The sequence below is a fragment of the Pleurodeles waltl genome, chromosome 11 (assembly GCF_031143425.1).
Source record: "Pleurodeles waltl isolate 20211129_DDA chromosome 11, aPleWal1.hap1.20221129, whole genome shotgun sequence".
In the NCBI taxonomy this organism is placed as follows: domain Eukaryota; kingdom Metazoa; phylum Chordata; class Amphibia; order Caudata; family Salamandridae; genus Pleurodeles; species Pleurodeles waltl.
In genome coordinates this window covers 477,576,514-477,594,460 of record NC_090450.1, presented here as the reverse complement: position 1 = coordinate 477,594,460, position 17,947 = coordinate 477,576,514, and the positions used below count along the sequence as shown (strand labels likewise).

Below are 17,947 nucleotides of genomic sequence, written 5' to 3'. Positions count from 1 at the left end.
TTTCTTAGTATATGGTTTGTGTTGCCCCTAGACCTATTTTCTCTATTGCATTCTATAGGATTTCCTACTGTTTGCATTGTTCTATGACTATTTACTTGTCAAATTTTGTTGTCTAGTGTATATATTGTGTATAATACTTACCTCCAGAAGGAGTATTGTCTCTAAGATATTTTTGGTACTGTGTCACCCAAATAAATACCTTTATTTTTGGTTACACTGAGTATTGTCTTTACTTGTGTATAAGTACTGTGTAAATATAAGTGGTATTGCATGAGCTTTGCATGTCTCCTAGTTCAGCCTAAGCTGCTCTGCTATAGCTAACTCTATCAGCCTAAGCTGCTAGAACACTACTACATTCACTAGCAAGGGATAACTGGACCTGGTGTAAGTACCCAAGGTACCCACTAAAAACCAGGCCAGCCTCCTAAAACGAGCATCCAATTGTTTTGGTTCTTGGCTTGTATACAGGGGACACTATGACCTATGGCATATCAGTCATCCCTTAGACCAGGAGTACTCTTTCTACTCTCTGGTCCATGTCCTCCACATTAGGATAGAATTGATATTGTGCACCACCTACCTGGGATCGGTGAATGTGCGTTCAGAGTACCTAGCCCGTACTCTCTCTGACCACTGCCCAATTCTAGTAGAACTGCAATGGGGCAGACCACGCCCAAATATTCCCACATTGCGCTTGCAGACCAAGGCACTCACTAATCCTCCCTTCAGAGAGGAACTCTCCATCCTTACTGCACAATACCTTGAACATAATAGGGAATCCACCGCTCTTCCTGACAGGGAGTGTGGTGCTCATAAGTCAGTAGTGAGGAGACACTGCCTATCATCTACTTGGGGAGTGAGACGCACATTGAACATGGAATTGATGCACCCTTTGGAGAGAGCAGTCGCGACCCGGATGACTGAACCTGCCTGTCTCCGGGATCTTCAAAAGTCATACAGTGAGGCAGAAACGTGCTTGTGCAGACATGACTATAAATATCACTTGACTAGACTACACACGGAGGGTGACCACTCAGAAAGACTACTGGCTTGGCTCGTTCACGAAGAACAGCAGCACACACCAACTGGAGCTCTTACGTGACATGACGGATCCTTGGCCACCACGCAAACCGCCATTATTAGCACCCTCCGCAACTTTTACCACACATTTTATACCATAAATCCAGCTACCACCCCTGAGCGAATGTAAACATTCGAGGGAGATCTCCCTCTGACTCAACTTGCCCCTCCACAGACAGCTGACCTCGATGAACCTATTCGACTCGACAAACTGCGAGCAGCCGTTTCCCATATAGCCTGTAACAAAACACCTGGCACAGATGGACTGCCGATTGTGAACTACGCCTCATACTATGTGCTCTTACCCAAACCCCATTGGAAGTGTTCAATGAGACGTGGGTACGCGGTGAGCTCCCAGAATCGCAACACAAGGCATTAATAGTAGTCCTAACGAAACGTGATCCAATGGATGTGCGCTCATACAGACCGTTATCCCTCCCCAAGCTTGACTGTCAGATACTGGATAAGATCCTTGCAAACAGGCTTCTTCCCCTGATCAGGACACTAGTCCATGAAGATCATCCGGATTCATCCCTGGTCACAGTACTTTTCTTAACATTAGGCGGCTTCTGCGTATAATCCACAATACTTCACAAACTGCATATGACCAGGTTGCAGTATTGCTAGATATCAAAAAAGCTTTTGATTCTCTTAGTTGGAAATTCCTGTTTGCAATCCTACATTATATGGGCTTCGGCCTGCGATTCTTGAGGTGGATTCTCACTTTGTACTCCAATCCGACAGCCAGAGTGAAAACAGGTCAACTGATATCCAACAGTTTTCTGATCTCCAGGGGTACTAGGCAGGGCTGTCCACTTTCGCCGTTACTTTTCACGATTGCTATGGAGCCTCTTGCCTGCCGCCTGTGTTTGCACGGCCAGCAACAGGGAACCTATGAACTCGATACTTATCACATTGTGTCACTTTACACTGATGATGCACTGATATACTTAAGAAACAGCAAGACCCCCTTGCAAGACTTGATGGCTTTCCTGGACACCTTTGGGAAAATCTCAGGTCTCCAAGTGAAGTGGTCAAAGTCCTGCTCGTTTTCCCTTGCCTAGATCCCTGTTCCCCCTCAGAGCTACACTTTCGGCCCATCACTTGCAATGGTCCCATGCATCCTTTAAGTATTTAGGAAACAAATCTACTCCGTGGACGCTCTTAAAGATGGCAACCTAGGCTGCGCTCTTTGCTCTATTCATGGGTCGCTTTCCTTCTGGTGTTCCCTGCCACTATTCCCACTGTGACGAGTGACGACAGCTAAGATGTTCATACTTCCTAGGTTGTTGTACTTCTTCGCAGTATTGCCAAAAGTGATTTCGAGGAGCTTCTTTCGGGAACTGAATGTTTTGCTGTTACAGCTGATGTGGGAGAAAGACTGAAATCGAGTAGCACTAACTATCACACAGCACCTGCTCCTAGAAGGAAGTTTAGGCACACCCAACTTCGAGCTCTATTATGCCACAGCGCAACTACAGTGGCCCCTATGATGGCTCAGTGAATCCCCCGGTGCGGAAAAGGAGATAGTACATGCAAAATTAGGTATGATCATTGTGTAAACTTGGCTGTCTGACCGCGCGCATCTTCCACTTAAAGGAACCAACTTGATGACGGCCTGAATATGCTGGGACCGATTTGTACAGGGCAAGTCTGACATCCGACCAACACCCCCGCCCCCATGTTCTTCCATAATTCCCATACTGCAAATACCAAATAAATCCGCCTTGACTGAGAATCATGGTTTAGCCCCTTGGACAGATGTGGGGATGGTGACGACAGGGGACTTTGTCAATGAAGGATCCTTTATGTCTTATGAGGACATTATGGACATTTCTTCCTTGGGCCCAGAGCATTTCCTAACATATCATGCCATTCATCAATTGATGCAGGACACTTGGGGTACAGGCAATGCTGTGAGCACTAACGTAACCATTAAGGGAGCGCTTGACAGATGGAATGCTGTCCTCCTTCAAACACTAACCCTAAAAAACATGGACAAGAGCTCTCCAACGGGTGAAGGAGGTTTCCTGTAATCCTAGATTCTGCTTCACCCAGTTCAACTACATACATCAAGCATACCTCCCTCCCACCCCAGCACATTAAATATATGTTCCCTACATCTATACCTCTACTTCCATGATGTAAACTGGTTGAGGCAGGGTTTTACCACATGGTGTGGGACTGCCCCCTGCTGCATAGCACTTGACAAACAATTACTGCCCAGACATCTGAAATGACAGAATATCCACTGACCACTACCCCTGAATAATGTCTCTTGGGAATCCACCCCAGAGCTAAGCGGGACAAATTATCTACACAGGTTTATTGATATAGCATTTATTTTGTTTAAAAGGCAGATAATGATGAAAGGAAGGCATCCACGATGTCAGATACCTCCAAATGGCCACAAATGGTAGTACAGTGGGCAAGGGAAGAAGCAAGCATACTGTGATCCCTGCGAGACAGGGGCCTGCTGCACACGAGAAGAGCTTGGATTAATTTGAAGTGAATGCAGAGGCCAAAAATTACATTCTTCTACGATGAAGGGGTTACTTAATACCATCCTGCAGCTGCACAACCCCATATAACAGAGACACTGAAGTCCTCACCAGCTATAGTGAACTTACTTTATCTACATCCTGCGTAGTGCGGGGGCTTGTGGGGTGGATCCTCCCCAATCACGTCTATGGCTGTTTATCCTTCACCATGACAATCATTACACACTCACTCCTGAATAGTTGGATCAATCATACCCCTATAATCCAACACACCTGGGGATCTCCCTTCCCAAACACAACAAAAAAGCCCATCTAACTTAAGTGTATATATATTGGACTACGAATACTGTAATATCTGCTGTGAAATGTATTTGTAAATTGACACTGTATTATGTAATACGATTGTGCAATCCGCCAACATGTGAAGGTCTCCTTCTTATAGCCAGCCCCCTCCCACCCCGGCCCCCTGAACTGTCTTCACCCCTGGTTTTGCAATTGCTACTGCTGTTAGCAATAAAAAAAAATATATAAAAAATAAAAAAAACAAGAACCCAAAAACTAATGTTACCAACCGCGCACTTTTTCACCTGGCATCTGTAACGTGATGCCTCTCAAGGCTCAGTCTTGCACCTCCTTTTTTTTAATAAACTTGCATCCCCCTTGGCCCATCTCATCCAGACTTTTGCCTACTTATTAATGTATACTGACGATTTGCAGAAACCTTACTTACCTAAGATCCTGACTTTTCTATTACCATTTTTTAAAACTGCTTATCGGTGATCGATAGACTGATGTGTCATAATTAGTTCACACTGAATGGTGACAATTCACAGATACTGTTGTCTTTTGTGACAAACTCTCTATGACATCACTCATGGTCTTAATCTCTTGATACTCCTGCCACACCAGTCATCAGGGTAAAACAGTCCGGTATTCAAACTGATTAAGATTTAAGTACGGCCTCTTCAATCTGTTAATTAGTACATGCTTTTTTCATCTGCTGAAAATACTGTTGCATTTTGTATCTTTTTAACACAAAAGTTTGATTTTGAATGCATTTATATCTCCTCTAACCGATTACTGCAAAACATTTTATTTGGATTTCTCTAAAGCTAGGTTGCAATTGACAATATGGCAACAAGTCTAGCGTTCCTGTCCAGACAGGACCACATTTTACGTGCCTTAGCCAGTCAACAATCACATCCAACAGTGCACTCTTTCAATTTATGTCCGTCTTACATAAATCAATTAATAATACCCAGAGACAGGCAACGCTGCCAGAATGTTTTAAATGGTATCGCCCGCCACACATCCTTGAGTACACATTGCTAAAATAAATCTTGGTGAACAATTGTGCTCTAGAAAAAAACACAAATACATAGTTCTATCACAATAATGTGCAACGGTTTAACAAATTCAGTACTGAAACAATCCGAATGTTGAAGTTTTGGACTGAAAAGTCTCCTTCACAGATCTTCTTTGTCAAAACAGTATTTCGGGTGCAGAAATACCCAGACCATTCTAAAACTGTCAATATGTTGAAGTTATTCAAAGGATAGGCAGAAATTAATTATGTAATATTAGCAAAGTAGCATAGATTGTACTTGAGGGACATGCATAAGTTAACAACCCTTAACTTGAGAAGGCACCAGAAAGCTTTCTCCCGAAATGAGCTGTAATCAAGCATCCGGAAATTTGACTTAGACCTTCATGAGGCACACTACAATCTGCTATACCACATGGAAGGTCACCCATTGAAATGTGCAGGGCTTTGCATCTGTAGAAAAACGACCACAGTTTTGTATATGTTTCTTATCATGCCTTTCCTTTCGTAGGAAAGTAATGAGCATGTTCTTGAAACCTGCATTGGATCTGTCCAAACAAATGCTACACCTTATCTCACATTAGCAGAACAAACCATTAAACAAATGACAACAATCCAAATGAAGAGAGAACTTGAACTGCAGTGAATATGTTTTTTTTTTTTTTCCAATCAGGTTCACACAATTGCAACTACTTTGATCAATGTACCCAATAAAAATGTACTTAGTAGTAATCTAATTTCAGCGTGTGAATCTTCATTGAATCTGTGGACAAAAACTAACTACCTCTTAATTCGACGACAAATCAAGTCGAATTGGAAAATTAACTGAAAAAAGCAGAGTTTACAGTGCCCTATCTAATCCTCTATAGAATAAATGGATAACACATGCTAATAATGGAGACAGGTTGGATGAATGGAAGACTTTCTTTACGAAGACCAGATACCCTGTTGCTCCATAATGCTCAGATGTAGATGGAACAGACGTACTTAAAACTAACCTAATTTTGTTAACATGCAGTGTATGGTCTCTGGGAACGTAAAGCTTAACTCGACCACTCTATGTGCAGATGTGATCACACTAGATAAACAGCTTTGCAAGAAACACTGTGTAGAGAGGTTTTACGCACAATTTAAAAAGGTGTAGCCCCAATGTTAAAAATAAATTATTAAACTCTTATCATGCAGAACCAGGTTTAAGTGGAGGAAATGTGTTGGCGCCATCAGCAACACCCATTCAGTGGTCTGGCTAAAATGGTGCAGGGACCAGACAATAAAAGGCATGACTTACATGAAACCATAGCTGGCCTTGAAAGAAAATCTTTTATGTATATGATGTTAACATAGTCAGGGAGTACAGAGCTGCTGGGGATAGGCTAGGCTTGGCTTCCTAGTTCCACAGGTGTAACAACCATTGGTCCACCAGAAATTGCTACAATGATCTCATTCAGCCTAAAATTTAAAAAAATGCACAACACTGTTGTGCCCGGAAAAACCATATCAGAAGCAACATTGGTGATATTTACAATTAAGACAATTGACTTCCTCTGGATAGATCAAAGTCTCTTCTCTGAACGAAACGCTGCTCCACCATTCATCATGAGTAGAGCAAGCTGTGATTCTAACATTCGGCATGCAGGGTAATGTTATTGCTCAAAATTCCAGTTAAAATATTGATCTACAAATAGAAAGATTGGTAAATTTTTTAAATTATGGTAACTTGAACCGTTTTTTAATGAATAGCCAGTGAACACATCACAGCATAAACTAAACTGACATTTTGGCAATAGATATTTGTGATACTCAAATGTGATTCCTCAACTGAAAAATACATACCGGTGTGACTATTGAAATGTGCAAAGTTAGCAAAATTTGTTGAAACGGCTGACTGAGAAGCAGGAGCAGGAGCTGCAAAGATGTCTGTGCCAAGGTCGCTAAGGAGATCAAACTGTTTCTTTTCGTGCTGCGTTTGCTGTTGTCCTTGAGAACGGCTAGCCACAGGAGACTAAAAGCAATATGCAAACTGGTTAACCAGGTAGAAGTGAAATTTTAAACATATTGCTTCAGTAAATTAAACCCGGAAATGGAAATTTATTTAAAAAATAAAATAAAGCATGCCAAATGACTGCAACTGCGTTAATCAAAATAGCGTACTGAATGGTGCTACCATTTTATTCAATCACTGAAAATTAGGGGTAATATAAAACCAGCTCAAAAATCTCCACACAATGGCTCAATCGATTGCAACAGATTTTCTTAAAGAAGGTGTGTTGCGCCATATAATAAATAAGACAGTGTGTGGTCTTCATGATCAGACTTCATTTCTAATGAGTACGTCAAGAAATGTACAGACTAAGTGACCTCAGCTGCCCGCCCCCAGCTAAGATCCCTGCAAGTGTATTCTGGAAACACCTTATAAATAGTCATACTAACAAACCAACTACAAGGTTCAAATCACATTTTCCTCAGACAAGTATTTAACATTTTTCTTTATAATTTTTCTTGACTCTAAACATCTGCATCAAAAAGTCTATCCAATTTAGGCACAGAATCACTAAATAGACAATCAAAAAAGTTTATTCATTCAACAAAACATGAAAGGTACATTCAGGTAAAAGGAAAGAGGACATGAGGAATGCAACCTACAAATGCAATACACAGTATGCTATTTCAAGTGATGAAGGTTGGTGAGTGACACCAGGCAGCAGACGGTAGGCAGTTCAGTTGCTGATCGAATTGCAAAATATGCTCTTTCAGGGTATAACCACAGATTGATTCTGCAGTTTAATTTTGTAATACCTGGAGAAGATACTTAATGTGCTGACTTGATATGTAAAGTCTAAGGAGTTCTAAAGTGTTTGCTACATTTGTAAAGGCAGCAAATGTTTATGGAGTGATTGCGCCTTTTTCATTTTCCACTAACCTGAATAACAACATAAATCAGTTATTGAGTCATGTCTTAGAGGTCAATAGCTCATACATCCACTATCAAGTGCCACCATGTTTTAGCCGTACTTTGTGCCATTTGGTTTAATGGCCTTCATCATAGCTGGATAGATCCATACCTAAAGACCATACATATGTATGCAGTTATAAAGCTACTAGGAACAACACTCTCATACCGCCATTGGTATACAATCATAATATACCTATGGTGGGGTTAACAAAGGGGTGGTTAGGGAACATCACTTACAGCTTATTCTACACAGCATTCGTGGTCAAAAACAAACATAAAAGAAAGCACACAGTGATTTTCCAACCTGATATGGAGTGGACTCACCATGAAGAGACTTCAAAGGGGAAACATGTTGTACAGCCTTAGGAAGAAAGCCAGATCACAAATAATGTGACAGAGTCAAACATGACTATCACAACCCAATGGCTGAGGACACTTCACACACATTTTCGGGACATACTTCATCATTCAGTCCTAAACCCATTCTGGTACGAATAGACCATCTTACCAGAGTTAGATGAGGCCTTTCAGGAAATGTTTTTATCAAGGAATCATTGCCATGTGTACAACCAAGAGCTATCAACACACAACATTTTAACTATGGCTGACAATTAGGGTGACTCTCAGAGAAAAACATAAGCAGAAAAGGGATAATGTTGCCTCAAGTCGTTAATCCATTTCCAACAACATTTAGTCGAGGATCCCAGGAGGAAAGGCTTTATTGTGTTTCTTCAGGGAAACTTACCTGAAATTAGCAGCACATAAAAATTCATGCGAATAAGATAAGTGATGCTACCCAGAGAATACACTTCTTACTCCAGCTAAGTTTAACATCATAGCATATCACCCACTGACTGGACGATGGACAAGTTAAAATGGTTTTCCTTTTAAGTCATATCCATGATTTATATTTGACCCTTTGAAGAGAGAGCAAATGCTAGATCTAACATCTGCTATGTTGTTCCTCATTAAAGCCTCTTTTACAAGTGTTATGCAAAGGAAAAATAAAAACAGACCCGGAACGTTTCATACACTGCCGTGTGTTAAGACTCTACTTTCAGAGTGTGAACCTCAGAAGTATTCCTAAACATTATCATAGCTGAGTAATCCCCCTGAAAGACACCTCTGATCTCTCCCCCGCATTAGAATACATCTAACTCGAGGCTGTGCCTTCAGTTTTTGTTTTCAAAATTGTAAAATGGAAGGCGGGGAGATTTCCTGTTGTACTTAACTACTAACTTATATGTTGTTGTCATGGACGTCATTTACCCCCAAGACACTGATTTTATATATGCCTCCATTTTTAAAAATATGGAATTCAAGACTTCTTTCCCGAATTGTTTCCTAAGCTGCTGATTCCAAAGCCCACGTGAAAAGGGGACAGCTTTCAATAAACATCAAAATATGAACAAATGTAATAAGCATGTGAAAAAGCTAAAATTAATAATGATTTGTGTGCCTAATGCTTCCTACAAGACATAACATCTGAGTGATTCACTAAACATCCGTCAGCCATGTTAGTTCAACGTTTACTCTTGATGAACTCCTGAGTACCAAATAATCGTATGGATTCATCAACTAACTTATGCTGACAAATCAACTTGCAAAATGAACGTCATTCGACGAGTGTGTGTGTGTGTGTGTGTGTCTGTGTGTGTGTGTGCGTCTGTCCTCTTTCTACATAGGCAAATAATCTCAGCTCCCTATTACAAGCCTACGGTCACCTACTTACCTGACTTGGTGTTCCCTTGTTTAAGTGCAATGGTGGTACAGAGTCTCCTAAGAGAGTTTTAAGTGGTTTCACTTCAGGTGTACTGCTTGTACTGCTTGCTGAGGAACCTGAAATGGAGGCATGGACGGATGCCACAACCTTTGCTTGCTCCGGAGGCACATACCTTCAAATAAAAATAAAAAAAAACCTATAGATTACACATCTGAAAACATTAACTGATAACATATATGTAAAGTCGGAGGTAAAACAACACTAATTTGTGCTGTAACTGGTGCCTGTTTCTTAATAAACTCACATTTGACAGTCTTTCATTACATTTATTTTGAAAAGTTAAAATACTCCATATAACATGAACTCACTTCAAGTGTAAATAACATTAAAAACATAAAGAAAGCTCTAAAATTCAATTTTTATTCTTGCATATTTCATTATAAAAAGTGCATATATCTAATAAATACAGGACACAATCTCACTTGAGGCATTATATGGAACATTTTAAAACCTTGAATTAAATCAATTTAAAGAAATTTCTCAAATGGTTTCCTCGCCCGTTCTATTCTCAGTTTTTTTCTGACATAAGAACAATGCCTCTTTTCTTAGTCGTATTGGTTGACTCCACCTCGATGTGAGATTGGCCCGTGAAATTTAACTAAGCAAAACTTTAAATAAACATTTTGCATACCTGGGGGTCATTTGATTCAGATATTTATTTCCTCCTGGAAAGGTTTTATATCAGATGCGCAGACCACCAAGTAAGGTCATATGCACAGGATTACCATCTCTAGAAAACTAGGTATCCAAAAATGTTCTTTTAACAAGTTTGATACTTCCTCTAGTTAGCGAGGTTGGTTAATTCCTTAAGACTTATAAAAGAGCACTTTGCGTATATTGTCCTTCCAACAGCAGTGTTTGTGCTTCTTCGCAACTAAGACGTTTTTCTCCCCATCGTCATTAGAGGAATATGTTCCGAGTTCAATCACCGCTTTGCCCAGAAGAGAAGAGGTCTGATACCTTCATTGCACTTTAATATTCCTTATCAGCAATCCAAAACGAGGTAAGATCACCTACTGGATCAGGTTATCGCATCTCGAACCTTCGACACAATACCAAGCCCCTACTTCTGTTTTAGCTCTAAAAATCTTTTATGAGAGCAGAGCTATAGCTCAACTCACATCCTAGTGCCCCCAAAACAAGGGCTGTATTAGTTAAATTCTGTGCACTTTTCAACACTAGTGCACGCCCATGTTCCATTAGGCTAAAACAAGTAACCCAGATAGGTTAACTCCTCGGCAAACTGCATCGCTACACCCAGTAGGGTAAATGGTTTGGAGGAAAGGAAGTGAGGGTTTTACTTTTCAGAATTATCACCATCAGTTTTTTTTAATCTCAAAAAATGTTTGAGAGGCAGATGGAAGACAGTGGAGAGCAATCGCCGTCCTAGTTATCAAAACTGCATCATATGCATACAACAGACAAGACCCACGCACCACAGTCAAAAAGGCAATCACCTTGAAAATTATTAAGGGTCCATTTATATGTAATTCATAAATATATTAAATAAATCAGAGACCAGCTGGCACACCTCTCAAACCCCCTCCCCACACGCAAGGACTCTGTCAACTCTCCATAGGAACCACAGAGTACCTTAGTGGTATTCTAAGAATAGAGGTGGAAATGGCCTCTGCTGATCTGTGGTCAATAGTCACATAGGTCTCCCACAAAGCACTTGATGCATTCTGTGGAATTATGCTAACCTGAAACACCTGCACAATACTTAAAGTCTAGAAGCGCGTAAGGAGTGAAAATACACATACTGTTTGCACAAATGAAGTCAGATTTCTATTAAATTGTTTCCCATTTATTATGAACAGTGGTAAAACATACATTTTCAGAATTATGTAACACAATGTTATGTCCTGCAAAATGCTTCAATAAAGTTCTCTTTTACAAATGTAACCATTGTAACCAGCTTACTATGCTGAGCATATAACTTTTTCAACCAGAGTGTAAGTGTTTTCTGGAACTTGATAACATTGCAGTTGTAGACCCGACAAGTATATCATAACTGATTTAAATACACAAAATGTAAGGAATCACACAATGTGAGCATACACGGAACCACACTGACCATAACCACAGCTTGGCAACTTCCCTCAGTAGTAGGGATTTCAGGTGCGGTAAATGTCATCCCAATAGGTTTGTGGTGTAGGTTCTCATTATCCTAATGAGACTACTGGATTCGGGCGGTAGAATCACCTGTACTGTGGGAAACTGAATCTGCACCCGCACCATGTGACGCCTGTCGGCCTAATCCAGGTTTGTTCCACCTAGCTAGCAGGGCCTCATCTCCACCCAAGAGCAGGGCAACCGGGTGCATGACATAAATGACTCCTGAGGAGAATCGTGGTCACTAAAATCGCATCCGTTTCTCTCAGTTACGTTAGTCTCACATGTGCAAGGACAATCAGAAGCAGAGTAAAGCTCAATAAGGTTTTGTTGGAAGTAACTGCATCTTAGATGATAAAGCATGTATTGCAATAAATAGGACGATGAAGCACAACAGGATTAAAATGGTGACAAGGAGAGTAAAACACAAGAATAACGCTACCATATTGTCACTAGTGTTTGTAAAGATAGTTCCTACCTAGGCTATGTTAGAGCACAGCATGTTAAGCTCTAATTCTGCCCTTCGGGTTCCCCCTGGGAAGACATCATCCCTCATATCTGAGCAAGAGGCCTGTAGTCTACACAAGCAGCTGCAGCGGAGCAATCAGCATATAGTCGTGGTCATCTGGCTGGAATCTCCCTCTGACCTATATGGGTCAAATTAGTGTTTTCATAATAAAACATGTGATGTTCCAAGAAAGGATCCCCATGTAAGAGTATATTTCTGTGAACATTGGAGACAACGAGCACCACTTTTGACGGCAGCCTTGAGAAAAGCACAGAGTGAAAGAAATGTCTTGTTTAAGAACATAGGGCCAGATGCAGCAAAGGGTTTTTCCCATTCTGTGTCAATGGGAAAATGTGTTTGTACATATGGCCCATAGTGCTGACCTATGCAAAGAGCAACTAGATAGAGAAAATAAAACCGCAAATATCGCTACTGTTAAAATAATATAACGAAGCTAGAATAAAACATATCTAGGTTAAAGTGCACAATGGCAGGTCTAGTTTGCTAAAATAACGTGTAAATAACGTGTAAATAACGTGTATATAACGTGTATATAACGTGTATATAACGTGTATAAAGCTAAAATGGATACACAACATGTTTACATGGAACACTGAGGTTCTGTAGGTACACACAAATAAAGTTCAACTACCATCCTATACGAATTGTAGTGATAATTTTCTTTATGTCATCATGGGTCACTGTGATCTCATCTACACTGGACTAAAGACCCAGACGGTTCAACAAAAGCTACCAACACCAGAGCAGCATTAGCTGATGGTGCAGCCTTTGGAAAAACATTATGTTCAGGCAAGACATACTGAGAATGACTCACGCTGGCTTACCGTGGAAGTTGTTCAAGCATACACAGGAGGCAACCCAAGCATCCTCCTCTCTGTCAGGGAATGGTTCACAATACTCCCTCCAACTCAAATGACTAACGGAGAAGGTGCAAGGAATAATGTCGATGAATGGGAAGCAGCTTCCCTGCAGCCCCCAGATGGTTGCGGACGTGCTCTTCCTTTCAAGTATTTTCACTGATAATATGACTGCCTCTGACAGTGCTGCTGTTTTAATTATTGAGGGGTTTGAACCCCCTGAGGAAAGTAGTGACCATTAAATGGCCTCTAACTCCCTCCATATTTTTCCCTCTTTTGTAAGTCAACAGCCCATAAACTGTCCATCACAGACATCATCAGATTCACTTCATCAGAGACTTGCATGCCGGGGAACTTCCTGAAAATGGCTGAGATAGGATTCACTGCTGGGCCCCCAGGTTGAGGCCAGTGAGTCTTAGCAACGATGCACACGGTAAGCACAGCTAGGCTGTCTTTTTCTTTTTTTTTTTTTTAAGTTTGTTTTGTGAATTTGAGTGATGTTTCCCAAACCTTTTGAAATCAGTGCTGGATCATTGTTTATGCAGCTGCCTAACCCACAAAGTATATGAACAATGTTTCTCCCTTGTTTGCAAAACATGTTTTCTTGCAGAGATTATTGCAAAGCACATATTTAATGTAACGGCAAAGTAAAGGAGTGTGTAACGTCTTCCCATTGGCAGTGTGTCCAATGGACACATGTTGGACTGTTTTAAGCATATCATGTCTGTGCATTGCACTCTCACACATCTCATTACCTCTCACATGCACTGTAAGGAATCTGTTTGGTTTACAGGACTGTATTTGGATTAAAAAAAATTAAAGGGCTATATTCAAATGTTTTAATAAACAAAATCTTGGAATCAGAAGTAGGTCACTGACCTGTTTCTTACTAAACATAATGAGGCTGTAGGGGTAATGGGATGACCGAAAATGCTCTCAAGACTCAAAAATAACCACACAGACTCTTCTTGGCAAACCAAAGACAGTAATTACTAACTGTCATGACAAAGAAAAGCACTGCAGACTGCTCCTCAGCCTTGCACGAACTGCCTCTATGTTTTTTTTTTTCAAATGCCTGTGCACAGACAGGCCTTTTTATACACATCAGTACAATACTTTATTACACATGGTCAATAATAAATAACTTGCAGGTTTACAGATTAAAATGGAAAAACTCGAAAACATGTGACCTCATAACCCCGAATTCCTAAGCCTAAGTCATTACTTGCTTTTTATTATTAGTTCAGAAAAGGTTTAGGACTGAGCATTCTTTGACCTATGAATGAGTATGTGCTCTTTTGTAAATGTAATTTATTTGAAGTGTGTGCTGACAGCATTGTGTGTCCGGGACTTCTGAGTGTTCGGAATTTGGTTTTGTCCCTCACCCATTGTAAGTCGTGAACCTGTGAGCTTTGGGCTAATTCAATTATGTAACCATTGTCTAATCAGTCTGCAATCTACTTGTAGGCACAGAGTGTGCTGGGGACATGGGTGCTGATGTTATAAATACTTGTATGTTGGCTAGACACGAGTGGACCTTTAATAGATGACCCTTGTTTCATGGTCCTTATTCCACTACATCCATGAATGAACCTTTCACCTTGCTCGTGTCAGTGTGGGGGTTAGGCCTAAATTGATTATTGATTGTGAACAGTGGTGTATTTTCTACTTGAGCTTGATGTTACATTTCATATTTACAATAGTGCGCTTATTTTATTTTTTTACATTTCCTACAACATAGGGGTGGACAATCCCTTTGTGAAACCTTTACAATTTTAAATTTCACCAGATTAATTTGCATTCTAGGGCACCTGAAACGTGATGTTTTAAGCATGGTAGCCAGTGCATTTCCAGACTCTTTGTCTAACTATATTAAGATGGTGCTGCTGTTGTTGTTTGGACACTCATAGCTGTTAAGTGACCCCATAGCAGGTGTCTCACTTTATGTCAGTCCTGGCCTTTAAACAGACATTACATTGTATTCTGGAACTTAAACCTTTGCGGTTAATAAGGTAACTATGGACTCAAAAACCCCAGCAGTAAAGTACAGTTGAGTAAAATCCTAGGAGTAGCTGAAGGTATCATGCATAACAATGAGGCCCCCTGCACCTAAGAATTTTGTTGGTATGTGGAAAGACTTGTCAGTCACCACAATCCCATGTGCCTGATGACATCACTCTTTCCAAAAGCACCCGTCACTACAACTTGCATTAAATGTTTAAAGCCTAAGGTGTTTGGCAGCTGAGCTGCTATCAAATCTGACTTGTTAAAAAAGGGAGCTGATGTATCAAATGTTTTTACCCATTCTGGTTCAGTGAGTAAGTGTAATAGTACATACTGGCCAAGATTCTTATGAGCCATCCATTTCAACAATCAGTTAAAGAATTAAACTCTGTGAAAAGATCAAATGTTAATATTCCCAGATTCTCTAAAAATATAAAATAATTAAGTAAGACATAAAACGTGTTTAAACCCTGCAGCTTTAATTAAAGCCCACAATACTGGAGGAGACAAAAGGAAGATGAAACAATATTTCTGTGACGTCCCTAAAGAGCAAAATCCAAGCAGAATAGTCTTACATCAGTCTTTCTCGCTGCTACCTTGTACAACAAAGTTACATTGAATTGGTCCCTTTAGAAAGAAGGAAGAATGGCTCATGCTCTCTCACTTTCCTTTGTATGAACTGTGGTTATGCAGGTGTTTACCAATCTAGGATTACACTGATGAGGGCTGTTTCCCTTTCAGGGGGGTTTATCAGTTATTATATGTTTAAGCCTAAAGCAGGCATTCAAGAAATCTGAGCACGGCGGTCGTCTCAACACTACAAAGGAGGGTCCCACGAAGTCGGTGGTCAACTCAGCGAGTTGAGCAATGCAGGACGGAGTGCTGGGGACCTGGACTATGCTGTGCATGAAGGATTCCTTGCAAAAGTGCACAGAAGCCCTAGCAGCTGCAGTTCACGATGTACAGAGGATAACTGTCTGGTGTGGGGAGGCAAGGACTTACCTCCACCAAATTTGGACAGAAGGACCAAAGGACTGTCGGTTTTGCAAGCATCTTAGAGCAGTCAGCGGTCGATCCTTGGCAGAAGTCGAAGAGAGAGATGCAGAGGAATTCTGGTGACCTCTTGCATTTGTAATCCAAACAGAAACCCACAGGAGAGACCCCAAATAGCACTCAGAGGTGGATTGGCCACCTACCCAGGTAAGCACCTATCAGGAGGGGTCTCTGATGTCACCTGCTGGCACTGGCCACTCAGAGGCCTCCATTGTGCCCTCACACCGCTGCATTCAAGATGGCAGAGGTCTGGGACACACTGGAGGAGCTCTGGGCACCACCCCTGGGGTGGTGATGGACATGGGAGTGGTCACTCCCCTTTCCTTTGTCCAGTTTCGCGCCAGAGCAGGGGCTGGGGGATCCCTGAACCGGTGTAGACTGACTTATGCAAGGAGGGCACCATCTGTGTCCTTCAAAGCATTTCCGGAGGCTGGGGGACGCTACTCCTCCCCAGCCCTGAACACCTATTTCCAAAGGGAGAGGGTGTAACACCCTGTCTCAGAGGAAATTCTTTGTTCTGCCTTCCTGGGACTGGGCTGCCCAGACCCCAGGAGGGCAGAACCTGTCTGAGGGTTGGCAGCAGCGGTAGCTGCAGTGAAAACCCCCGAGAGCTAGTTTGGCAGTACCCATGGTCCATGCTGGAGCCCCGGGGATGCATGGGATTGGCACCCCAATACCAGATTTGGCATGGGGGGACAAATCCATGATCTTAGACATGTTACATGGCCATATTCGGAGTTACCATTGTGAAGCTACATATAGGTATTGACCTATATGTAGTGCACGCGTGTAATGGTGTCCCCGCACTCACAAAGTCTGGGGAAATTGCCCTGAACAATGTGGGGGCACCTTGGCTAGTGCCAGAGTGCCCTTAAACATGAAGTAACTTTGCACCTAACCTTCACTAAGTGAGGGTTAGACATATAGGTGACTTATAAGTTACTTATGTGCAGTGGAAAATGGCTGTGAAATAACGTGGACGTCATTTCACTCAGGCTGCAGTGGCAGTCCTGTGTAAGAGTAGTCTGAGCTCCCTATGGGTGGCAAAAGAAATGCTTCAGCCCATAGGGATCTTCTGGAACCCCAATACCCTGGGTACCTAGGTACCATATACTAGGGAATTATAAGGGTGTTCCAGTGTGCCAATTAGAATTGGTGAAAATGGTCACTAGCCTGCAGTGACAATTTAAAAAGCAGAGAGAGCATAAGCACTGAGGTTCTGGTTAGCAGAGCCTCCGTGACACAGTTAGGCCCCACACAGGGAACACATTTAGGCCACAAACTATGAGCACTGGGGTCCTGGATAGCAGGATCCCAGTGAGACAGGCAAAAACAAACTGACATACAAGTAAAAATGGGGGTAACATGCCAGGCAAAATGGTACTTTCCTACAAAGGGTCAGTTGGTTGACCTCAGGGTGGCTACAGGGACACATCAAACTACAAAAGGCATTTTCCTGAACTTTCCACTGGACCATTTGCAACTGGACCTGGACTGGGCCCTGCTGGTAGGATCTGCCGCAGTGAGTCTTGATCCTGGATTGGTGTCCTTAAGGTCCAGGACCACTTGGCTGTGTCTAACTGGATTTCTCGTAACCATAAGGGCTTCCCTCACTATGCGCTTGGGCGCGTGGTACGCCCTGTTAAGGGACGGTATTGAGGTCAACAATCTCGCAAGTCAGCGCTCATGGGCTCTCTCCAATTAAGGTTAGCCTTCTACAGGGCATTTGGGACACTTCACCAAGGCCC

General features: G+C 41.7%; 1 protein-coding gene across 13 annotated transcripts in view; it reads right to left on the bottom strand.

Moving 5' to 3' along the window:
* Positions 1–17,947, bottom strand: part of AGFG1 (ArfGAP with FG repeats 1) — a 328,958-nt gene that overhangs the window by 252,397 nt on the left and 58,614 nt on the right. For all 13 annotated transcript variants that reach the window (XM_069213848.1, XM_069213840.1, XM_069213844.1 and 10 more), the window contains exons 4-5: positions 9,591–9,753; positions 6,739–6,907 (exon numbers count right to left, since the gene is read on the bottom strand). In XM_069213848.1, coding sequence (XP_069069949.1) covers positions 6,739–6,907; positions 9,591–9,753 — 332 coding nt within the window. The remainder of the gene's footprint in view (positions 1–6,738; positions 6,908–9,590; positions 9,754–17,947) is intronic.